Source organism: Arvicola amphibius, chromosome 4, assembly GCF_903992535.2.
Source record: "Arvicola amphibius chromosome 4, mArvAmp1.2, whole genome shotgun sequence".
Classification (NCBI taxonomy): Eukaryota; Metazoa; Chordata; class Mammalia; order Rodentia; family Cricetidae; genus Arvicola; species Arvicola amphibius.
The window spans coordinates 67,834,389-67,859,813 of record NC_052050.1 but is presented as its reverse complement, the minus strand read 5'-3'; the positions used below and the strand labels follow the sequence as shown (position 1 = coordinate 67,859,813).

The 25,425-nt window shown below is 49.8% G+C and overlaps 1 protein-coding gene across 1 annotated transcript in view; it reads left to right on the top strand.

The window, feature by feature from the left end:
- Positions 1-25,425, top strand: part of Fstl4 (follistatin like 4) — a 415,999-nt gene that overhangs the window by 348,574 nt on the left and 42,000 nt on the right. Inside the window, exon 6 of the mRNA XM_038329093.1 lies at positions 16,031-16,197. Within this exon, the coding sequence (XP_038185021.1) occupies positions 16,031-16,197 (167 nt within the window). The remainder of the gene's footprint in view (positions 1-16,030; positions 16,198-25,425) is intronic.

Here is a 25,425-nt window from a genome sequence, read left to right as displayed (position 1 = left end):
GAATACGCAGTCGATGCAGGTGGAGGCATGTCTGCATGGCTTGTGCGTGAGATGGGATTTATAAACAGCCAGAGTCACTCCTTGGAACCCAGATGGTAACTTTACCCAAATATTAAGTCCGTTTGAACCTATTTTCAGAATGGGGGCGGGGGAGGAGAAGAAGAAGCCAAGCCCAGATTCAGCACAGAAGCCTCTATAGGTTCCAACACACATTGCCCAGAACACACAGCCTTCCCGCCATGGGATCCCTTTGCCAGCATGCTGACTTCTGCTCTGGCTACCCCAGGAACCCCTGCAGCATTCCTGGGCTGTGGAAACTGCTTGAGTTAAACAACAAAGGCCATTTACACCACAGCTTCCCGTAAAATGCAAGAAACCTAAGTCCTCCACTGCTAGGGAGGGCAAACTGGCAGGAACACTGGTGGCAGCACCCAGTCCCAAGCTAATGAGTCTCAGATTCCAGTGGGGAGTTTGCCTACCGCTGTTGCTCTCTGGACCTTTGTGTTCCCGTCCCCCACACTGGGAATGGCCCACTAATGACATCAGACCAAGACGGCCAGCCATGCAGGGTTGTGGTCAGCCCACCTGTCAGGCATCTCCTGTGGGCCTATGAGTCCTGGGCATGTAGACCATGCCTCCCTTGGCACATGATAGACTTCAGGCCACTCCTCTAAAGTTGCCACATAATGTTATGTTTTGAACTTTAGTTTTATTCTTATGTTTCTCTGATTTTGTGGGATTGGGCGGGGTGGGAGTGTAGGACTCACCTTGGGAGCAGGACAGGGTAAGGGCAGGGCAGAGAAGAAGCTAATTCTATAATGTTCACATTGGCCTTCTACCAGCTTCCCTGCTTTGAGCAGAGATGTCCCAGGCATATTTGCATATGGCTGGGCTTGCTGGTGCCAGTATGGTCAACGAGCATGGGAAAGCCCAGGATGCATTTGGAGACCAGCCAAAAATTCAGTTTGGCTCCATCTAAGTGGGAATAGTAGGAGATGATGCGTTAGTGGACCTTAAATGCTAGGCGGGGGAGGGTAGACATCCTAGAAGAGACTCCTGGCCAAAACAAGGTCCTGCCTGGGAGCGCCACTGTGGAAGGGGTGGAGAGGAAAGCGTAGATGTGGGGGGACATGGGATGGTTTGTCTGTAACTGTAAAGATGAGGGAGGGAGGTGGGGTATGGGCCTACCTATCCATTCTTCAAATGACCCGTTCGCTCAGCCGGCCAGCAGCCCTGTGTGTCTGCAGCCTAAGGCAGACACCACATGGCACTGCCGCCAAGAAGTAATTTGCCATGGGTCAAGATGTGGAGATTTCCAAACTGACAGATGGCGGAGGGGTCTTGGGAGAGGGAGCGTGAGGCGGTTTTTCTTCCTGAGACTTGTCCTTGCACAAAACATACATTATAGGGTTTCCTTTCTAAAAGATAAATGAAAGAGTCTGGCCAAGACCCAGAGAGTGGAGAGAGATCCCCACACTGAGAAAGGAAATTCTGTACATCCAACACTTGTTTAGGAACTTTGCTGACATGCGTGTTGCCTCAGTTCAGCAGGTTTCGGTGAAGGTTCTACGGCATCTCCAAAAATGGTCACATTGGCTTTCAGGAGGCTCCCCTCCCCCCAGTCAGCTTCCTGCCTGGGGATCCATCCCCCACCAGGGACGGCAGGTAGGCCTGGCAGAGTGGGTGCTTCAAGCGTGCAACTGTTTCTGCCTAGGGACGGAAAGCCACTTCTAGCACGTTCATCTAAGTCATGATAATGATGTAGGCTGTGGTTCTCAATAGTGCCACTCCTGATATCAGAGCCAGGTCTCTTTGTCGTGGGGACTCCCATGTACCTTCCAAAATGCTCAGCAGCATCCCGGCCTTCACTCAGTAGACACCAACAGGAAACTGCCTTCTCTCCTCGCCACCCCCATCGAAACAATCAAAGCCATTTCCAGGCAGCACCAAAGGTGAGCTCAGAGCCACAGATTTAGACTCGAGGGTCCAGCCTCATCTCCCCCACCCTCCATTCCACCTCCCTGTCATGTCCCACCCGCCTTCTGCTCCGTTACAAAGCTCCAGGGGCTGGGCATAGTGACACAGGCCTCTTCAGGCAGGAGGATGAAGAGTTCAAGGCCAGCCTGAGGCACAGTGGTGAGTACCAGTCCTCAAGCCTCCAGCCCCTGGCTCTTCTTCACATTCTCCCAGGGATCTCATTGGGTCCCGTTCTAAATATCACTTGAGAATGAATGCATTTCACGGTCTCATCCTAGCCTGAACCACCTCTCCCCTGAGCCCTAGACCGAGATCTCACTGCTCGCTCCTCGGTCCACTTTCCGGAGTTAAAAGCAGAGTCCTCTATTTCACCTTCAGCTTCTTCTCTCTCAGTCATTCAGCAAATACAGTCAGCACCTGCCCAGGATTTCAGGCTCAAAATCAGCAATCGCCTCAAATCTTTCCTTCCTACCAGTCTCCGTGTCTCATCTAGCATCATTCAGTCAACCTGCCTCCGGCAGGTGACCCAAATCATCCGCCATTCAATAGCTCAGGGTCTAGCCAAAGCCCTGGGCACCCAACACCAGCCTCCTGTCAGCTCTCTGTCCCCTGTTCTTCCATTCTGAAAGGGCCTCCCCTCGACAGGCTCCCCAAGCCAGCCTTCTTGCCTTAGCGGCTTTAGGAATGGCAGCATACACACATGTGACAGTGAACTTTGAGGTGACATCAGTGGGGGCTTTGGAAAAAGTGTTCTGTCTTCTTTCGACTTGTACCATCCTCTCTACCAGCTCACACAGTGGGGCCCAGATCCGTGCCTGTGAAAGCAGGGAGGCCGCGGGGTGCTGCCGTGGCGTGCTGAGGGCGCTGGAGGGACCAATGATTCCCTAATGCCAAGGGATTAACCTGCCTGGGAAACTGCTGCCAGGGTGTTTTGTTACCACAGCCGGGGATTCTCCTGCCATGAACATTTGTCTTTGGTGTTAGAGCGGCTCTGCTTCCTGCCTGAAGTCCTCCTAAAATGAAAGCCAAGCTCCTTCAAGCCACCACAGGGCCAGCCCTGCTCTGGGCCTCTCCTATTGGTGGGGTTGCTAGGGTTCAAAGCCTGTCTCTGACAGCCCCAATGATCTAAAGACAAATGGGAGCTGGAAAGATAGCTTAGTCAGTAATGGGCTTGCCGAACAAGCCTGAGGAGCTGAGTTCAATGCCCAGAACGCACATAAAAAGACAGGCATGGTGTATGAACCCAGGTTAAAAAAAAAGAAGTCAGATGTGACGGTATGGCCCTATAATCCCATACTAGACTATTTGGCTAGTCCCAGGCCAATGAGATACTCTGTCTCTATAAACAAGGTAAATGAACGGCTTCTAAAGAATACACACACTCCCTCTCTTTCTCCCTCTCTCTAAATAAAACAAAATTTAAAAACTAAATAAATAAATGAGAGACTTGGCCGAAGCTCCAAGGTCCTGGAGCCTCTCAGCTGGTGGGGAGCTGGCATCAGATACAAGCGCAAACCACGCTCCAAAACAGACTGCTGATGCCTGTTTACAAAATGCAGCCGTGACTGAGCATCCTCTGGAGGATAATTAACCAGAAAGCAAGTTATGATTATTCATGACTTTGTCTGCCATGGCTTCTCCTGTTTCATGCATGAAGCATGCCTGAGCCTTGGGGTAGAGGTCAAGTGAGAGGAGCTGGGGCCAGGGAAGGTGAGGGAAGAGGGGCCTCCTGCTGGGTAAACTGGCCCCAGAGACTTCTTTTCTCCTAGATAATGGCTCGCAGAAGGCTGCCACTGAGAAAGTCCTTTCAATGCTTATTTACTCAGAAAGCAAGAGAGTGGCTCTGGTCTTCATTCGGTCTGTTGGAAAGGAATTGTGGAATATCAAGCTAGCAGGGCCTGTGGGCTGGGGGGGGGGCATTCTCCATCCTGGAGTTCCCCTCCTCATCTGCCTGCCTCAAGGATCAGGGGACACAGGCGCCCCCTCTTGACCCCTCATCCAAACCGATACTGAGCCCAGTTCTGTCCCCTGAACCACTAAGGTTCTTCCTTCCTGCCTTGGTCTCTGTTTTCCCAAATCCTCTCCTCTCCCTACAAAAAATGCCTTAGCCACACAACTACCAGAGTAATGTTTTTGCACATGCAAGGTCAGGCAAGGTCATTCTCTGAATTAAAAAAAAAAAAAAAAAAAACCTCCCTCTAGGGTTGGGGAGATGACTCAGTGGTTAAAATGTTTGCTGCGCAAGTGTGAAGTCAGAACTGGAGTTCCCAGATCCCCAAAATCCAGGTGAAATGCCACGTGGCAGTGGAGGCCTGCCTGTGCTTCCAGTCTCAGAGAGCAGAGAGGGGACTCCCCAGAACACACTCTCTAGCAAGACCAGCCAATCAGTGAGCTCTGGGGTAAACTGAAAGACCCTGCCCCAGTGATTAAGATGGAAGAGCAATTGAAGGTTTTTGGTATCAACCTCAGGACTCCATGCATGTGATACATGTATGTACACACATACACACCACACACATGAAAATGGGAAAAGGGAAAAAGTTAATTCCCCGACACTTTACATCACCTTAAAGCTATTTAGTCCTGACCTTGACTCTGCTCCACCCAGGCACATCCTGTCCACCTGCAATGGTGTCGCATGTCCCTGCCTTGTTCCTTGTCAGCCACGCTGGTCTTCCTTAGTTCCCATAGCGATTTAGCCCCCACCCTGCCTTGGGAAGTTTACCTGAACTCTTTCCTCTAAAGTGTCCTTCTAAGGCATAAAGATCGCTCAGCTCGCAGAGTATAAGCCTAACATGTACAAAGTCCCGAGTGTGATCCCTAGTACCGCATAAACAGGGCATCGTCCTGCATGCCTGTAATCCCAGGATTATACTCGAGTTATAGACAGGAGGAGCAGAAGTTCAAATTCAAGGGCTGGTAAGATGCATCAGTGGTTAAAGGCACTTGATGCTAAGCTGGTGACCTGAGTTGGATCCCTGGGACCCATAGGGTGAAAGGAGAGAACCAACTCCTACAAGTTATCCTCTGTACACACACACACACACACACACACACACACACACACACACAAATAATAAATAAATAAATAAATACATAAATAAATACATAAATACATAAATGTGAAAAAAATCACCAAAAAATAATTTAGGGCTCATTCTCAACTTCATAGCCAGTTCTGAGCCAGCTTCGGACGTCTAAGATGCTCAAGACAAAAAATGCCCTTCCCCCTGCCCCATCTCCTCACCCTTCAGGTCTCAGGTCTCTGTTTAACTATAGTTGATCCAGACTCCTTCACCAAGCCAGGAAGGACAAGAGACCCCCTCCTGTTGTCCCTCCTCATCTTGTCCTTTGTGTCCACCATGCCTGTCACCCCATTGTCATCTGCATGTGTGTTTTCCCCTACCCCTCCAAGATGTCCTCCATAAGCAGGGACTCTGGGACAGTGTAGGGTAAGGGAACCAGCTCCCAGGAAAGATGTTCAAAGGCTAAGAACAGAAGTGGATAATCTGAGCAGGAAGATGCTCGGAGGTTTCCTGACCTGACGCTGGCTCTCCCAGGGCCCACCCACGTCTCCCTGCTGTCCCTTCAGTAGAAGTACATTAACTTGTTTTCCTTCTTTTCTGAGGGGGTGTGATAGGTAATTACAACACCATCTGCTAGAGAAACCTCAAAATCTCAGTAGCACACCACAGTGAGGCTGAGTTCACCACCATCATCAAGGCTGATGAGGTTAGGCAGCTTGCCTCAAATAGGGATTGAGGAGGTCATGGTCCCCACTCCCACGAATGCTTGACCACAGCGTCCCTGCAGAAAAAGGACGGGGAGCAGGATAATGACTTCATTAATCAGGGTTCTCCAGAGAAACCAAACCAACAGGACATGGAGGTATCAGTGGAGACAGAGATAGCAATAAAAACAGACATGGATTCAGTACGAGGAATTGGTTCTCACAGTTTTGGAAAGAAGCTGACCAACCCGCTCTGCTAGTAACAGGCTAGGGATCCAGGAGACCTAGAAGTATGGACAGTAAGTATCTTATTGTGAGAGTCAGGAGCTTCATGATCCAGGAAGGGTCAGCTCATGAATTATTTGTCTTGTTTCTATGACAACACACCCTGACAAAGGTGAGGGAAGGAAGGGTTACTTTGGCTAAAAGTTCCAGGGTGCAGTCCATCATGGCTGCAGGAGCCAGAGTCAGCTTGTCACATTGCATCTGCAATGAGCAAGGATGAAGGCGCGTTCGGCTTGCTCTCTCCTTTCTAGGCAACCCAAGCCCCCAGCCCGAGGAGTAGTGCCTCCCACACCCATACATTCCCACCTCAGTTAAACTAACCTAGCCAATCCCTCAAAGACACACCCAGAGACTGGTCTCCTAGGTGAGTCTAGGCCCTGTCTACTTGGCCAGTCAATATTAATCATCACAACCAACCTGCTACCTCCATGGCCAGGCAGGAAGAAGCTTCTCTTACTCAGCCTGTTTATTCTATTGAGGCCCTGGATGCACTCGATGAAGAGCAACCTGCTTTGCTCTGTCTGCAGATTCGTATCTTTTTCTCCTCCAAAAGTTTCCCCACACTGACAGAGTCATGATTGATGGAACAAATATCTGGCCATCCCATGACCTGACCAAGTGAACACACCAAATCAGCCCCCATAGTGATGCTGACGGTGTGACCAGGCATGGGCACCCCCCATACACACACATAAACCTTACCCATGAATCAGATCCAATCATATACCCTTCTGACCCCCAAAATGATGGGGTAAATACTCAGGGATTGGGAACAGACACACAACAGCCTTTCCTGGGGCATAGAAACTTTCCGTTTCTCCTTCTGGGTAATCTCTGGGTAAGTGGCATATAATTATAGAAGATACATTTTAATGTCCCTTTTCCCAATGTCATCAAGCAATAGGAAAGTAATATTCTTTCTTTTGCCAAAATCATCTTTTTGGCAGAGCTGAGGACTGAACACGGGGCCTTGCTGCCCATATGAGGCAGGAATCCTAACCCCCAATTACATGCCTAGCTCAGCCTTTTGCATGTATCTTGAGCAGAGCTATTTCCATCCTCCTTGGGAGTAGACGAGGCAAGGTATGGGAGACATGTAGACTGGACTACCTCATTGAGGCATCCCCAAGCACAGAGACAAACAGGGAGGGAGGGAGGAATGGAGGAAATGGGGGCAAATAGAAAGCAGTGCAAAGGTCTACCTTCTGCACTGAGCACATGGGGAGGGCAGTGGGCACAGTAGGAGTCAAGGATCTTACCCTGTATCTACAGATGGCCCGGTCTGCCCCCACCCCACTCAAGACCCCTCATCTCTGCTGAGCCGAGCTCCAGGCTGGCAGGCGCTGGTCCTGTTTTGCTTGCTACTATGTTCCCACTGCATCTTGGCAGATAGTAGGTGTCCAGGAAATAATAAGCTAAATAAGCAGGAATCTTTTGCCTGCATAAAATTACTTATTCAGTCACTTCTGTGTGACCAGCCTTGTATTAAGTGTTAAGGATACATGGGAAATAAAAACAAGTCTGGTCTCTGTCTGCATGCATCTCATAAAGAGGTTTGTTTACACTGGAGACCACACCTTGACAACTAAACTGTAATAAAGAGTGAAGCAACGCCAACCCATGTAAGTCAACTGAAAATGTAAATTACCCATGACTCCGTGGGTAATTAACTAATAAGTTTATTGCCAGCTCCAGAATGAGGCAAGCAAGAGGGACAGGGACAACAGAAAAATTGAAACTGCTTATGCATAAAGAAGCAGGATGCCTTGAAGTGCCCTCTTGTTTGGCTTTGAAGCAAACCACCTACATTGGCTTGCTGCACCTTGGTACTCAAAGCCTGTGTCAATATGACATGCTCTAGAACAATCCATCCCCAACCGCATGACCACATGGCTGCGAGTTTCCCACAGGTGCTTGGAAACAGCCCAGCCTGACAGTTCTGTGATGGAGAGCACAGAGGGAGAAAAGGATATACAAAAGCTGGGTCCTATCTCCAGTACAGTGAATGCACACATGCAGGTACACACATAGAGACGGACAGACAGACACAACAAACACCATTCCAAGCCCAAGCAGCGCCATTCTATAAACACTTCACAAAGTCTAGGATGTCAACCATCCCATTTGCTACGGAGGCCTTGGACATACACTCAACACGTAACATCCTCATACTGTGCCCATCACAAGAATGACACCAGAGTTTGTCACACAGTGGCCACACCTCCTTTAGTGACACTCAGGTGTCTCTAAAGAGTGAAGAGAGCATTCTTCCATAGGAAAGTACACATGAACAGAGGTTGCCCTACGGACCTAAGTCTTAGCACCTGGCTTCGGCTCTCCTACAGGGAGCTGTAATCCTTCAGCGGGATTATAGTAAGCCTCGGTGCACCCTTAAAGGCTCCCAAATATTGAGGTGGGAGCTGAGGCAATGGCTCGGTGGGTCAAGCACTTGTCACTCAAATATGAGAACCTGCGTTCAGATCCCCAGAACCCACATAAAACCAGGCATGGTGGTGTACATCAGCAATCCCAGTTCTTCAATGACAAGGTGGGAGGCAGAGACCAGAGAATCCCCAGATGCTTGTGGGCCAGCCACTTCGGTGTCTGCAGCAGTGAACAACGAGAGAAACCCTGTCTCAAACAAGGTGGAAGGCAAGGATCAACACCTGAGGTCACCCATTGACCTTCACACACAGTCCACGGGATGAGTGCATGCCCACACTCACACATACCAGCATACACACACACACATACACACACACACACACACCAGGATAAAAAAGAAGTGCATTGGTGTATCAGCAGGCTGAACTTCTGACAACAGCTTTTCACTGAAAGCACCCTTTGGAACATGGCATCATGTCCAGGCTGGGCCATGTGCCGGCCACTAAATGCATTTCTGATATAAGAAAACTAACACCAATTTGGTGAGAATTGGAGAAATTTAATTTCTCTGGCTAGAGAGTGCCAGAGTCCCATTTGAGTGGGTGCTCATGTGTTTGTGAGTATGTCACTTGAGTTCAAGCTCACAAGGAAAGGAAGTCAAACTGAGGTGGAGACAGATTCACTTCGTCAGCAGCTAAAATCATATGGCCCCCTGCTTTCCAGGAAAAGAGGTATTAGCCTGACGTGAGGGTCTCTAGGTTCTTACCTTCTTGAAGGAGGTAATTCAATCAAGAGATAGAAACAGCTTCAGCAGAAGTTTATTTAGCTAAAACACTCCAAAGAGAAATTGCAGTAAGAGAGATTGTCTCAAGATGGGGCAGCTGCCTAGTGGGTTTGTATGGTGAGTTTTCCAATCTTTTTAATTTTTGATTGTGTATGTAAATGTGTGTATATGTGTATTACTTGTATATGTACAGATGCATACATGCTCACACATGCATGCACATGCACCCAGAGTCCTGAAGTATCAAATACCCTGGACCTGTAGTTGTAAGTCACCTGATATAGGTGCACTCAACGGAACTCAGGCCCTCTTCGGAAGCAATAAATATTTTTAACCACTGGGCCATCTCTCTCATCCTGTACTGTGAAATTTAAAGATACTTTAAGGAATATTTATGGAGTAGGTGGCATATTTATGGGGTAAACTGACCTTTCAAATCAATTCCCTTTTAAATCATGGTAGCCTGGATTTCCCTTTTAGGGTCTTTCCTCCTATGGATCCTCTAGAAAAGCCAGCAAAACGGAGCGTGGTGGCTTGAATGAGGGGTCCCCCATAGTCTCAGACATTGGAACCTTTGGTGCCCGATTGACGGTGTTGCTTGCACTGTTTAGGAGGTGTGGCCTTGTTGGAGGAAGTGTCACTGGAAGCAGGTTTTGAGGTTTCAAAGCCTCTCACCGTCCCCAGTTCCCTCTCTGCCTTGTGTTAGCCGTTCAGTATGTGAGCCCTCAGCTCCTGCTGCCATGCCTGCCATTTGCTGCCATGCCCCCTGCCATGACAGACTCTTTTCCCTTTGGAACTCTAAGTCCAAATAAACTCTTCCTTCTGTAACTGCTATAGTCACGGTGTTTCTTCACAATAGGAAAGCCAGCAATACAGGCGGGATGTTAACACCATGCAAGTGCATAATGATGCAGATCTTTTGAGTATGGAGTATGTGTAAGAAGAAGGCACAGTGGGGACAGGGTAGCTATAGTTTCAATGATATTTAACCATAGGGGGCAATTTGACCTCATTTACCTGGTTTCTAACCTACTTAAGGAAGAAGACCTCTGGGTTGCTCATGGACACCCTTCTCTCCAACATCATGAAGGCAGGAAGGTGGAGGTCAGTGCCTACAACACTGTCAGCAAAACCAAGGTCACGCTACCACTCTGGGGCAGAGGAGTAGAGAGGGGCCTAGGCCTCAGCCCACCTACTGTGTGCCAGTGTGCCAGGCACCATACTGGTCGGCAGGCAGCACCACAGCTACAGGACAAACCACCCAGCCGGTGCCCCTTGAAGGTCTACTGGGGCTGACCACCCTGGTTGACAGGAGCTCTCTCGTGCAGACATGACAGTCGTCACAGAGTATGTCCTATCTCCTCACGCCAGGGGGAAGCAAGAGGATGCCCATGTATGCCAGAAAGCCAGACCCACAGCAAGATAGATGCCCATCCGTGTAGACCACCTGACTTCCTTACCCTCCTTAAAATCCTTCATCACCCAGCAACTTGCCAATGCAGTTCTCATAGCAGTGGCATCCATGGCCCTGTGGTCACAGAGCGCTGCTCTGGCCTCTACACACACACACACACACACACACACACACACACACACAAGTGTAAGCACCAGCACTGTTGTGTGCACATGCACACAAGTTTATATCCAAGGAGCAGGAACCAGCTTGAGCATAATGTCCAGGGCAGAGTGGGTACAGAATCAGGGATTTTTCTCAATTCTGCATGTTGGATCTGCGGGTGACAGCAGTTGACAGCTTTGTTCTAGAAGGGAAGGATTTACGGGAGGAAGGGGCATTGGTTACATTAGAGATGTATTAACTACTCTTCTCAATACCGTGATGAAATGCCTGACAGGAAACTTAGGAGAGGAAGTGTTTATTATGACTCACAAGCCACAGGGATCATTCCATCACGACAGGGAAGGTGTGGCTTCAGGCAGTGAAGCTATGGTGGCAAGAGCTGAAAGTCAGCTGAGGATAGCAGAGTTACTAGGAAGAGGGGCTGGGCGATGAAGCCTGAAGGCCCTCCCTGGTAACCCACTTTCTCCAGCAAGGCTCCACCTCCAAAAGTCTATGGGAAGCAATGGGGAACATGTCACACTGAAACCACGGTAAGATAGGACTGTGTAGGAGCCAGTGAACAAGAGGAGAGGCGTCTTGAGGGACGTGCTTGTAAGGCACGGTAATCCCTGGTGCTTCTGCTTGAGATGGAAACAGATAGCAATGGGGGCAAGGCAAGTGCAGCAAGCACCGCCTGAAAGATGGAGGGGTTCTGCAGGGGCACCCACCCAGAGTTATCTGCTCAGAGATATAGAATCTAACAGTCTATGGGTGACAGTTAACTTCCATTGTCCACTTGACTGGCTTCAAACACACCTCTGAGTACGTCTGTGGGAATGGTTCCAGGGAGGGTTAGCTGAGGAGGGATGTATTAGTTATGTCTGTGTTAGGTAGCTGAGGAGGGATGTATTAGTTATGTCTGTATTAGTTAGCTGAGGAGGGATGTATTAGTTATGTCTGTATTAGTTAGCTGAGGAGGGATGTATTAGTTATGTCTGTATTAGTTAGCTGAGGAGGGATGTATTAGTTATGTCTGTATTAGTTAGCTGAGGAGGGATGTATTAGTTATGTCTGTATTAGTTAGCTGAGGAGGGATGTATTAGTTATGTCTGTATTAGTTAGCTGAGGAGGGATGTATTAGTTATGTCTGTATTAGTTAGCTGAGGAGGGATGTATTAGTTATGTCTGTGTTGCTATGATAAAGCACCATGACCAAAACCCAAAGCAGCTTATAGAAGAAAGGGTTTATTTTGGCCTATGGGGTTTCAGGGGGATACAAGTCCATCATGGTGGGGAGGCACCATAGTGAGCTGAGAGCTCTCCTCTTCCAACACAAGCATAAAGTAGAGAGGGAGAGCAAACTGAAAGTGAGAACAGGCTGTATGATCTTAAATCCCATCCCAGCAACAGACCCACCATCTAAAATTCCCCCAAACAGTACCACCAACTGAGAACCAAGTATTCAAACACCCTAGCCCAGAGGAGACGTTTCTCATTCAACCCAGCACACGGGAAGAGCCACTCTGTGTGTGGGAGTCACCTTCCCATAGGTTGGGGTCCCAGCGTGAGTGAAAGGAAGGAAGAAAAGAAGCCGAGCACCAGCATTTGTGTGTCTGTCTGTCCTGCTTCCAGATGCCATGTGTCCAGCGGCCTCACGCCCCTGCTACCATGCTCTCCCCAGCTTGATGGTCTATACCCCTTAGTGAGCCCCAAGCCAGAATAAACCCTCCCACCGCAGGCAGTTTCATGTCAAGTATTTAACCAAATAGTGCGGGTCCCTTGGGCTCCTAGCCACATCTTTCATTTTATTGACATCTACATTGAAGTCTAAGGAAAGGAAGGGATTTGCCCAAGGCCACTCCACTGTTCAGAAGTTGAGCCAGGTTCAGAAGTAAGGGTCCTATCTTGTCCAGTTGACCGCCTTCCCCCAGAATTCACCTCAGAAAGCTAGCTTGCCTGGTCCTCCCACTTAGCCTGGAAGCAGGGATTACCAGGGAAAGCTTGCTGAACAGTAAATAAAGAAACAAGGGTGGGAGAAGAAGGCTCAGTAACCATAAATCTCTTTAGAATTTTAAAAGGAGCTGGGGAATATTGACACGAATTAAATCCAATAAAACATTCATTTAATTAAACTTTAAATGATCCAAATATTTGCTGTTTGCTTAATATTTGTGTAGCTGACAGGAGCGGAATTACGATGGTTCTGTGGGTACTCACGCATTCTAATTTTGCATGGGTTTTTCCTGCACCAAGTATATGTCTTCATACATACAAATGATGGCTAACTCAACCGAAAAAGCCACCCAGGCTAGGAGGGCAGCAGAAGGCTCCCGCTGCCTTCACCCTAGGATGTTTGCCTTGTTTGTATTGGCCCTATGTTCCAGCCTCCAGAAGACCTTTTGTGAAAATTGTGACCTTGGGGATCCCGTGGAGGAGGGGCTCCTGCAGTTCATGTTGGTACCCTAGCCTACATGAAAGCCAGTACTTGCGGCCCAGAACTCTAATCCATCAAATTGCCTGTCTCTCTCATCCTCTACTTTGCACTGCCAGATTCCCAGGCCCCTCCTATCTTGGAAGGCAGGGGTTCCCAAGCCCCTCAGAAGCTTCTAGGATGCTTATGTGCTCACAGGAGTCTGCAGCAGCCCAAGCAGAGAGAAAGCACTGTGTGCTAATCACCTAGGGTTCTGATTCGGGTAACTAGGGAAATCACAGCAGAGAACCAGAGCTCTAGATCCTAGGGGAAGCCCTGTCTCCTGCAAGGACCACTCCATGCTGATGGCTTGCCCTGTCTTTCTGGTCTTGATGGAAATCAGACGCAGAGAAAAGTGATGATCCCTTTTGTACCTAGCCTCACTTCTCCCGAGACAATGAGAAAGTGGCAACCAAGCATCCCATCCATTGGTAAGCCTGGTCCACACTGATGATTCCATAGTCCATAGGCATGAATGGTCTGGGTATGAACAGAGATGCCCTGTGCATCTGCATCCCAGCCACCCTCCAGACTGGCTGCCTCTCTCTGCTGCCTAGTTCCACCAGTAGGACCTCCAGGCTACTCGGGTCAGCCCTGCCACCCACCCAAGCCTGGCCCAGCTTGTCCCCACCACTAGCACCTTTTCAGGCTCTGATCTGACTCACAGGATGTGGGCAGGATACAACATCTTTCAGAGCCCCTTGGGATCCTTCCCTCTACACACCTGAGAGGCTCCCTTCTTATTCCCATGGTCCCTGGGGCAAGAGGGGCATTGCTTCCAGAGCACAGTGGTCATTCAATGAGGAGGAGCTCCTTTATCCAATGGAGAGTCCCGGAGTTCAGTGAAAACTAAACAATTTCAGCAACTCTCTCTCTCTCTCTCTCTCTCTCTCTCTCTCTCTCTCTCTCTCTCTCTCTCTCTCTCTCTCTCTCTCCCTCTCTCCCTTACCCTCTCCTTCACACACACCCTCCCAACATACCCTCCTCCCCTTCCTCTGAGTCTCCAAAACCTGGTTCTTGGTCTTGCTCCACAGTCCACACCTCTTCTTCCCGCCCTGAGCAATAACAGTCCTGGCCCAGAGGTGGGAGGGCAGCAGGCCGACTGTGATTTAAGAGGGAACTTGAAATGCTCCGCTATAATGTTTATGAAATATTGCGCCAGCCGCGTCCACATCCATCACCCGGTGCTTATCTTTCCTCACGCTGGCGCGAGTCACATTTTTCCTCTGTGTGACTGCCCCTCCCCACCGGCCTCTTGGCTCTTGGGCTCCTTTATTTTCATTTTCTCCGTTGTTCATCTATCCATCTAACGAGCACTGAGGAAATGCCTCATGTACAGCTTGTACATCGTCACAAGCCCGGGGCAGGGCCACTACATAGCAAGAAAGGGACTTGGCTGCTGTAGATCTGACCTAAGGCACGTGTTTCCAACTCACACCCTGCAGCGCTGCACCTGCACCTCTCTAGGCTCCTGTTCCCCTCCCCCACACCCTGGCGGTGGCCACTCCAGCTTCCAGCATCGCAGCATCCCAAGGAGCTCAGCTCCCAGCATCCCAGCATCCCAGCATCCTGTGGAGCTTAGCTCCCAGCATGGATCTGAACTCTCCCAATATCCCACAGAGCTCAGCTCCCAGTATCCCAGCATCCTGTGGAGCTTAGCTCCCAACCCCTAGCTCCCAGCATGGATCTGAACTCTCCCAATATCCCACAGAGCTCAGCTCCCAGTATCCCAGCATCCTGTGGAGCTTAGCTCCCAGCTCCCAGCTCCCAGCTCCCAGCATGGATCTGAACTCTCCCAGCATCCCAGCATCCCAGCATCCCATGGAGCTCAGCTCCCAGCTGGATGCTTTGCTTCAGACTCTTTGGAAGACATACCACATCAGGACTACCTATGCCCAATACAATGGCATAATAAGATAGCATAGCACCGTGCAGTTTCCACAGCACCTTAGACTCCACACAGACACACCCACTCCTGAAGCCAACCCGCCTCCCCAGCCCGAGTGGATATAGAGGAAGAGCAGGGGGCCACCCATCCCACTCCCCTCCACTCCAGCCCAGTCCCATGTTTGCACTGAACAGCCTGAGTTTGATTAATTTTTCATAAATCATGAGGATTTCAGGGAGCCTGGGGGTGGTGCAGAAATATTTTAGATCCTTCTATGTTTGCCTAAAGAATGACCAGTCTCCGTGCCAGTTAGCAAGTGAAAAGGCAAGGATTTATAATCTGGCCAGCCTGATGTATACTTCAAAAACAAAAAATACTACTACTAATGAAAGGCCACAGTGCATGGTCACAGAACAGAAATCCAAATCCAAGCTCGGTGAATCTTCAAACAGAGACAGACCTTCAAAGGTCAGCCAGTTCCTGCTCCAGACCACAGACAGCTCAACCTTTAAGCTACCCCCAGATGGACGGCATACCTGTCGGCTCACCAGTGGACCTTGACCGCACTCAGCAAGTTCCAACTTCATTAAGCCAGAGCACTCCAAGCAGCGTACTCCACAGCTGGGTCTGTGGTCTCTGCTGGGTGGGGCTCATGGGTCCTGACAACTGTGGCTCTCAACTCCACTCCCAAACCCATGGCCCAGTGTGTTTCCTCACCTTAGCTGTGGCTCCTGACTGGGTTTGACCCATAGAGCCTTTCAGACATTCGACACCATGGTAACCCATTACCCAGCAAAGGTGTCTACCTGTGTATTTAGTTGGCGTTATAAAGCATTTCTGGGGTCCCAAAGCCCCCCTTGGCCCTGCCCTCTAGTGAATCCATGTCTGTTCACCGAGAGCTGAGTTCTAGCCCCTGAGTCCCCTTCTGATGGCTCTCTCCCCTCCCTCTGCAGAGGTGATTCAGCTGAGCCTCGCCCCTGAGGATGAGGTCAGTGTGACCACAGTGACGGTGGGGCTGAGCACGGTGCTGACCTGCGCTATTCGTGGAGACCTGAGGCCACCAATCATCTGGAAGCGCAATGGGCTCACTCTGAGCTTCCTGGGCCTGGAAGACATCAACGTAAGTCACCCGGCACTCATTCTGAGTGCGAGGGATGTCTTGGGAATGCCAGCATGTGGGACACCGTGTGGCAGCCGTGGCAGAGGGCTTCCGTTTAACAGGTCCACACTGGTCCTGACAGCTTTAGAGGATCCAAGTCTGTGCCTGTACAGAGGGCAAGATGGATGATAGTCATCAGCCTGATAGTTATGTCCAGTCAAAGGAGAGGGGTTACCGACCAGGAGGCACATGACCAGGCCAGGTGGCACCTGGCCAGGACCCTGTTTTAGCAAAGGCCTAATACAAGCCCTAAGCCTGGGATCTGGAAAGGACCAGGCTGTGTGCACCCAGTCTCATCCCTCACAGGGATGACGCGGGGATGAGCCACAAGCTGCCAGAGAGCACAGCCAGGCTGAGAGAAAAGCTGGCTAGGAGCTCTGTAGCTAGGGAGAGTATGGGCAGATGGGTTGTCCCTGCAGAAGGCAAAGTGAGCAAGATGATTGGCCGGGTGGAGGATGAGTGACAGGTGAGGAGGTAGAACAGGCCAAGGAAGGCCAGAGGAGGCTGCTTTAAGGACCTTCTTTTTTGGGTAAAGAGATGAAGATTCGAAGAATTTCAAGCCCCCTCCCTCCACGGATGGACACAGAGGTTATTCAGTCACAAGTGGTCCTGGCTTAACATGGAACCAATCACAGTGTCCAAAGGGCGTTTACAAACTGATGCCAACCATGAGAGCTTCTGTACACACACACACACACACACACACACACACACGTGCGTGCACACACATACTCCTCATCAGAAGAGAGTAGGTGAGTGACTTCACACAGCCTCATGTGACCAACAGAGGATACTTCTGTACCCCGAGGAACCTGACAGCTGCTTCTATAGCATCTTTGGGATTTTGGTTAATCCCTTGGCCTGCTGATCCCTGGTAAATTCATCTCTAAGAAAGCAACCTGGGCTGCCCCCTCCCTTCCACTGAACTATAAGACACGGACTATTTCCAGTATACCAATTGGTCTAGCTTTGGCAAAGGGTAGACATGGTTGCCCAGACATCTCTGGGAGAAGTCAGCAATGCCACCCATGTTGGTGAGATACTGGGGCACTGTGGGTCCTGGGGTTAAAATAACAGGAACAGAGTTTTCAAGCAGAGGAGACTGTCCTGGTATCCTTGGCTCCAGACAGAACAGTAGGTCCACAATGAAATGCCTGCATCAGAGAAGATTCATGGGATGAATGATCAAATCCTGACCATTCATAAGAAGGTGAAGTACGGGGAGGGGTGGAGGGTGATGACCTGACCATGTGAACACACAAGAGACCCATCTGAGCTCCTTAGAAAGGACACAGCTGTTGCACTGAGCCTGCCTCATAGTAGATTGAGCCTCCCCATCATCCCTAGGGGCATGCAAGCAGAAGCAGGGACCATGGGCAGCCATGCTGCAACCTCAAGACGGCAGCTAAACCCATGATCTGAAGCTGCTGCCAGGGCTGAGACTATCATGGTGTAAGTAGTCCAGCCCAAACTACAGGCACCATTAGAGTGGAGGTTCAAGACTCTAGGCCCCTTGGAGTGCAGCCTACAGGTCACAGGAGAAACAGCTAGAAAAGTGACCACTCCACAGCATCTAACCTGGAAGATCTGCTGAGGAATGTCCTCTTGTCACACAAGGCAGGGTTTTTCCCTTGAGATTTCCCCCTTGTAGTATGGACAGCCAGTATCCTCCCCCATCCATCTCTGAATGTCAGTGAGGTGCTGCCCTGGTGGGTATCTGATAGACACGTCTTGAGCAGACTCTTTCACCCTCTAGACCTGAGATGGCCAGGCCTTGCCAAGACCATAGCAAGAAACTTCAGTGTCAAGTGTGTGTGTTAAGGCTGAGTGTGTATATGTATTTGTGTGTGTACATGTGTGTGTTGAGTGTGAGCGTGTATGTGTGTGCATGTGTGTGGGTTATGTATGTGGGGTTGTGAATGCAGAGCCTCTCGTAATTGGCATCCATGTGCACATGCCTTTGGCTGCTGTGATTGGCTCCTCACTAGGCCAGAGCCAGTGACTGACTAACCTCCCCAGCATTACTTGGTGTTCCCTTTAAACACATCAGAAATAAAAGCAGAAGCACACTCTCCTTAGTGCACTTGCCATCAGTTAATTAAATTACTCAAACATGCCTCCCAGCACCAACTCAATTGCATTTCTCCTTTTCAAATCAGGTTAGCAATTTGGATAATTGTGGGTGCAACCAGAGATTAATGGCCCCTCGTTACCTCCCCGGAAACACTTGCTCATGGTTGAGTCAGTAGCCTGCAAACAGGCGGGGTCAGGTCTGTGCTGCTCCGAAGCCCCAGATACAGGTGCAGGGCACCACCTCCTCCACAGGGGTCCTCACTGCATGCAAACTCACACATGCAATACCCATGCCTGCCTCCTCCACATCAGGGAGAGAAAGCAACACCTGCTAATGAAGAACATAGGCTGTGGGTTAGAAGGTCCTAGGTTCAAGTCTCAGTTTTACCACTTAGTTGAGAAACCTTAGGAAGGACCCTTGACCTCTGAAAGTCTAAATTTTCTTCATCTATGGAATGGGCTAAATGAGAGAGAGAACACTTGCCTTATAGATTTACAGTGAAGAGATGCGTATAACATTCTTGGCATAGACTAGTCTATGAATGCCATTATCATCTTCATTATTATTACTCATTATTATCACTGAATAAAAAAATAAAAAGGAAAGGACATGGCTGCTCCTAGGTATGGTGAAGGAGAAAGTTTATTGTGGATAAAAGGGGAAAGATAGCCAGAGGCAGAGATGTCTGGGAGAATCCAGAGTGAATATGACCCTGAGCCACGTGAGGAGGGGCTAGGAGGAGAGGGGAGAGAGCAGCCAGGAAGCCCAAAGAGGACGGGTAACCAAATGCTTGATTATATAGGGAAGGGCAGCTGGGGGAAGATATGTCTGGTCCCTGGGCTGGAGAAGTTTAGGGTAGGGGGTGGGGCACACCAACCAAGAGGACCCTGTAACAGGTAGGGACTGAGGGATGCTGGGAGAACCTAGTGGCCAGTGGTCAGCTGATATGTGGAATAGGCACTTAAGCCATTTGTGCCGGGACATTAAGCTGACCATGTGTGGGAGACACCCAGCTCAGTGTGGGACATCCAGAGGGTTTGCCCAGCATTCCCACCCCCTCTCAGGACATTGAGGAGGGCACTTCCAGGAGTAAGTCATGCCAAAGAGGGCAATAGCTGGGTTCTCAGAAGGCCCCGGGCATTTGTAAGCAAGAATTGGTCAGGAGAAAACAGCCCAGGAGGAGTAAAGATCTGAGGTCCTTGGGGTTTCCAGAGCCTCTTGGCCATCTCAGCACCCCTCACCCCACCACTGTGGGTGCTGAAATATAATCAGCGGAGCTATAATTAATGCCTGGTACCCAAACATGGCTTCAACCGGGGAAGCAGACCAGCCTTCCAAACCCGAGGCAGGGAGATCAGAAAACACCAAAAGGTGTGGGTCCCCTTTCTTTGTCATTTGTATGAGACATCTTGATTGGCAAGAAAATATTAATCACTTTTTCTCTACTCTCTTAATGAGCCGCTTTCATGGGCAACAAAATATTAATTTGTCTTGTCTTATCTGTTAAGAATTCTGTTAATGAATTCAGTCACAGAGCTATTAGAGAAGGCCATCCTAATGACACATGTAATTAAACTTTTCTGACTTGCAAACATCAAAGATGCCTTGCGCATCAGAATAATATTTGATCAGAAAGCCAATGTTCCCCTCTAGCCCTGAGGCAAGCGAGGAGCTGCCTGCGGTCTACAGAGAGCAACGGCTTCCGTCAGAGGCGCCAAGCTTGCCAGTCATCGTTTTTGCATTGAGTTGCTTACTAAGTGCCACAAAAGCTCCATGCTGGGGCCCAGAGCAAAGATGCTGCCCCCATAACACAGGGAGGGGCAAAGCTTCCACAAATGCCTGCAGGAAGGGCTACAGAAAGGAGCTGCCCTGGTGGGGGCTGCCTGTGACTAGGACAAGCAGGAGAGAGCAATGAAGGGCCCTGGTTGGGGACAGACTCCAAAGCTCTCTGAATATTAATGTTAACAGCCTTTGCTGTTCCCCATAGGCTCAGGGGAACTACTGGGTTTCGATCAGGAAGCAATGTGGTCAAATGTGGCTGTTAACAGGGCCAGAGACCCTCCCAACCTAAAGTTGAACATGTCTCCAAGAAAAGTCTCGAGTAACATGGGCCCCAGAACAAAGGGTCGGTCTGCGGCTGCCCTTGAGCAGTCCCCCTCTCTAAGATGACCTGGAGCACACTCAGCGTAGCCACAGCAGCTCCAGGCCAAAGCTCCCTCCACATAGCTATGGCACCATTCACGCTCCTTGAGCCTCCTAGGGATGCCCACACCAGTACTTCACATGCGTGTAGCTTCAGCTCCACCCCCACCAGCTTGTAACAGCAGAACTCCCTGCCCCAAGGACGGTCCCCACTCCCAGAAGAGGCAGCTGGGCAGAGTGCTAGCCACAGGGCCCCTTGCAGAGGCTCCTGAGTTATAATGTGCCTCCTGTCAGCTTGAAGAGAAATCGATGGCTTCTGCTCCAACCCAGGGTCCCTGAAGCCAATAACATGCAGCCTGTAATTGAGTTACTTCCTGGCCACCTATTGGTTTCTTTACTGAGGCAGCCGTTGTTCTCAGTGTGTCTTGGATCCAACCCTAGGCTCCGCTCACCTCAGCCCTCGGAGAACTATGGCCAGGGTCACTGACCCAGAAGCTGCCTTCTTCAGACAGGCTGCCCTTAGGAGTATGTTCACACTGGTGTTGTCTGGTAGAAGAAGAGACCTTGGTCTCTAGCCTATGCCATGATGCCCCCACAGGCCATCCCACTGTGGGCACCACAAGTCAGCCGTCAGCTCTCCCTGGCTCTGCTCTGTCCAGGTGGCAAAGGCTATGTGGGTAAGAGGCAAATAATGTCACTCACAAAATGCCAGTACCAGGTGTCTCCCAGCAGCTAGAGCCGGTACTCATCCTGGAGGTGGTTGCTCTGCCCAGACACCACTTTTTCTTAGGAAGCAGAAAGATATCTACCACTATAGGCGTCCCATCAGAAAGGGGACAGGCTAAGCTCTGAAGGCTCTCCCAACCCTGAGGTCACACAGCTCAGTGGTGAAGAAGCCACTTTGGACTCTGGGATTTTTGAGTCCTGAACAGAAGCCAAGAAAGCATCTTGCTTCCTTCCTTGCCTGGACCACAACACAAAAAAGAACCATGTCTCACTTTTCCCTGGATAGCTCCTCCTGCATGCACACAAGCACACACACGCACACACACACGCACACACACACATACACACACACACATCGCCTAGAGGCTCAGTGCCAGGCTTTTGGGTCTAAGCTGGGGCCCATGTCAAAAGGCCCCACACTGGGCATTCCGGGGTGGAGGTTGAATGCTGTCTCACTTTCTGTACAAACAAACATGCAGACCCACTCTGAACCACAGTCCTCTGGTTCTCTAACCACTCCGGGCTCTGCAGCAGCCTTTCAAAGCAGAGTGAGGGACACCTCCAAACCCAGACTGTGTGGCATCGCCTTGACAGTATCACTTGTCCGCCACGACTCCTCCACTCTCTCTGTCATCCAAGGGTCATGGCACCTGCCCAAGGAGGGGACAGAAACAGGGGCAGGGCATCCCAGAAACCACAGATGATGGCAGATCAGCCGAACCACTGAGTGTTGGTGCTGGGTTCTTCTCCTATGGATTCACAGCTACTCCTGCCTGGGGTAGCAGGTACTGGGCTGGTCTCTTCCCAGCAACCACATCCCTTCCCACAGCTGCATAAAATGGGTGGGGTCAGAGGTGTGGAAGAGCTTTCTGGGGGCCTGCAGCCAGCCTGCCACCCAGTGGCACTCCTGGGGTTTCTCCATAACAGGACATAATAATACTTAGTGCCTGACATTACCATGCCCTGCGGATGCCTCGCCTGCCTCCTGAGGTCCCACAGCTACGCCCACTTGGATATGAGGTGCTGGCACATTAGCCACTTCCTTCTGGCCCCACTGAGGGAGAGAGAGAGAGAGAGAGAGAGAGAGAGAGAGAGAGAGAGAGAGAGAGAGAGAGAGAGACAGAGAGAGAGAGACAGAGACAGAGACAGAGAGACAGAGAGAGAGAGAGAGAGAAAGAGAGAGAGAGAGAGAGAGACCGAGAGACTAAAGAACAAACCCAGCAGCTTGTGCATGCTAAGCAAACACTGTACCACTAAGCCCTATCCCCATTCCCTCTTATATTCTTCTGTTTAAAATGGAGATGAGGAGATGGTGGCAGGCAGGACAGTAAGATGACTCAGTGGGAAAGAAAAGTGCTTGCTGCCAAGCATGGTGAGTCACTAGTCCCACCTGATAGGAGAGAAGGAGAGAACCATATCCCTCAAGTTATCCTCTGACCTCCACAGCTGCACACATGTACGTGCATGCATGTATGCACACACGCACACATACACACAAATAAATAAATGTAATAAAAAATTTAAGAAGGGGAAGGAGAAAAAGGCAGCAGTGGCTCAGTGACTAGAAGTACTTGCCACGAACCCTGGCATACTCCACGTCTGTGCTGTGAACACATGCCTGCATACACACATGCACACAGAAAATAAGTGTTTTTAAAAGATTTTAAAGACCTACCACACACTCAGCATATCTCAAATAACTTGAAAGAGCCACTCTTTATTTGGTTGTAGGTTTGAGGTTTCTGTGGGTTTTCTTTTTTCTTTTTCTTTCTTTTTAACTGAAGCTCACTATTTGGGGCTTTCAAATGTTGGCAGGCAGAGTACATTGATAAAAGCAGCAACACAAAGCCCACTACAAGAAAGTATCTGTGCCATTGTTTGAAGGGCCTGTTAAAAGGCTCCCTTTCCCCTGTGGCTAAATGGGGGGAAACGGAGAACAAATATTTCTAATGAAGCATGTGCCTCTCTCTCCAAATGTTTCTTTGGAAGTGAGTTCTTTTTTTAAAAGAGACCAAAAAGAAAATGATTTAGGAGCTCATGACTCATTTAATTTTTATTGTCTTTGTATGAACTGGTCGTGAATCCATTGTGGAGTGATGAGAGGCGTTTGATTAGCATGGAGAGCTGTTTGCCACACGACAGACAGTAGCTGTCATTCTGCATTAAGATCATCTCATTAAATGCCTGGGTACATTTTGTTTTAAACTCTTGGAAAACACAGCACTTGAAGCTGAGGCCCAGTTCTTTCCAGCTTGGGTGGAAGACCCTGGTGATATCTAAACATCTCCTGCCTTTTTAATCCATGGGTGGATTCAAACCGATGGATATATTATCCAGAGTGGTCCAAGGGCTGGGTATGTGGGTCAGTGAATAGAGTGCTTGTCTTGTATGCACAATCCTTGGGTTCCATCCCCAGCACTGCCTAACAGGGCATGGTGACACACGCCCATAACCCTAGCATGTAGGTGGTAGGGCAGGAAGATCAGAAGTTCAAAGTCTTCTCTTGCCTCCAAAGCAAGTCATAAGCCCACCTGTGCCACGTGAGACCCTGTATTGAAAAGAAAAGGAAAAAAGGCACTCTGGGGATGGATCCCTGGTCTGTAGCGTGCCAACTTGCCTGTCAACTGTCTCCAGTGCCTCCTCTGGCGTTGGCTTTCTAGGTAGCTTTCTCTAACTAACCTCTTTCCCCTCTTAGTGCTGCCTTCAGTACCTAACTAGATCCTGAGCGCAGAGCCTACGAACCCCTCACAGACTCACCACCCAGTCAGTGCAGGAGGCTGACCAGGGTCCCTCTTGGCCACTGCAGGTTGGAGCCCAGCCCTCCAAAGGATGCTCTCCAGAGCCTGCAGTCCCAGCCCCCCACCAGAGCAGCTACCCCACCCAGTGTGCCTCCACCTGCCATCTGTCACTTTGTGTGTCAGCTTTGTCCACTGTCCACCGTGATGCAGCCCTCATCCAGACAGACACACAGTTCTTATATCTGATCAAGTCCATAGTGGAAGGGGACAGAGTGCAGTTTAGAGGGGATTAATTGGTTTGTTGTGAAACAGGCTGTCCTGTAGCTCGGGCTAGCCTTGGTCCCCCTCCTGCCTCCTTCCACTTTCTGATTGCTAGGATTGTCGGCAAGCCCCACTACACTTGGTTTAAGGAAAGGATCAAATCCAGGACTTTGTGCATGCTAGGCAAGCACTCCACCAGCTAAGCCAGACCCTCTCCCTGGCATTTTCAGCTTGGAGACAGATTATTAAATCTTTTTCCAAAGGGTGTACTGGTTCGTACCCCCTTCCAACAGTGTATACGGCTTTTAAGCACCAGGTCAATGGGAATATCCTGATCAAAAATCTCTTGGTCTCTACAAGGACATGTTATCAAAAATCCTCTTGGAATGTTCTAATGACAGTAGTTGGCTCTCGCGGAACAGGTTGGAACCAGGGGCTATCATTCCATTAAGCTTTTTCAACCTTGGGACTTGTGACCCAAGAGGAAGAGGGATGCCAGCCTCCCAGATGGAAACAATTGGTTAAAGGGAGTCTGGAATCTCATCTGATACTGTCACACACAGTCTGCTGCCTGCGTCCCTTCAGATCCCCTGCACACACTGGCAGTTATTCATGGACCCAAAGCGCCATTCAGGGATTCAGACACCTGGTCATAGGACCCAACAGCTGTCACTTATACCTTGCAACACTCAGCATAGATGAGTGCTGTCTGCTCTCTGAGAGTAAGCAAGCTCAGCTCTCAGAGAAACATCTCTGGTATGAGCCTCCAGGGGCAGGGACCTAGGTGCATGTGTATACCCAGATTCTTACACATGTCCTCTCAGTATGGCACCCCAGAACCCATGCAACTGGACGAGAACCTCTTGTGTGAATTTTGTACCAACTATGAAGTTAAAGTAGTACACACATGTGCACACACACTTCTAAAATCATCATAATTTTGGGGCTCCCAAACCAGTCTTGGAGTCAGTGATTTGCTGAGAGGACTCACAGAACCCACTGGAGGCTATGAACCTCACAGATGACAACTTCCAGCAGAGAAATTGCAGGAGAAAATCAATCAGGAGACATCAGCAAAATCCAGGGAGTTCTAAGCAAGATGCCTCCCACCCCGGTGAAGCCACAGAAATGTTCTCAACCATCACCATATGACAGTCACCCTAAGTGTGCCAGTCCTTGATGTCCAGAGATCTTTCTGGAACCTCATCACAACCTGTGAATAACCTTTAGCCTGCAACACCTCAGGAG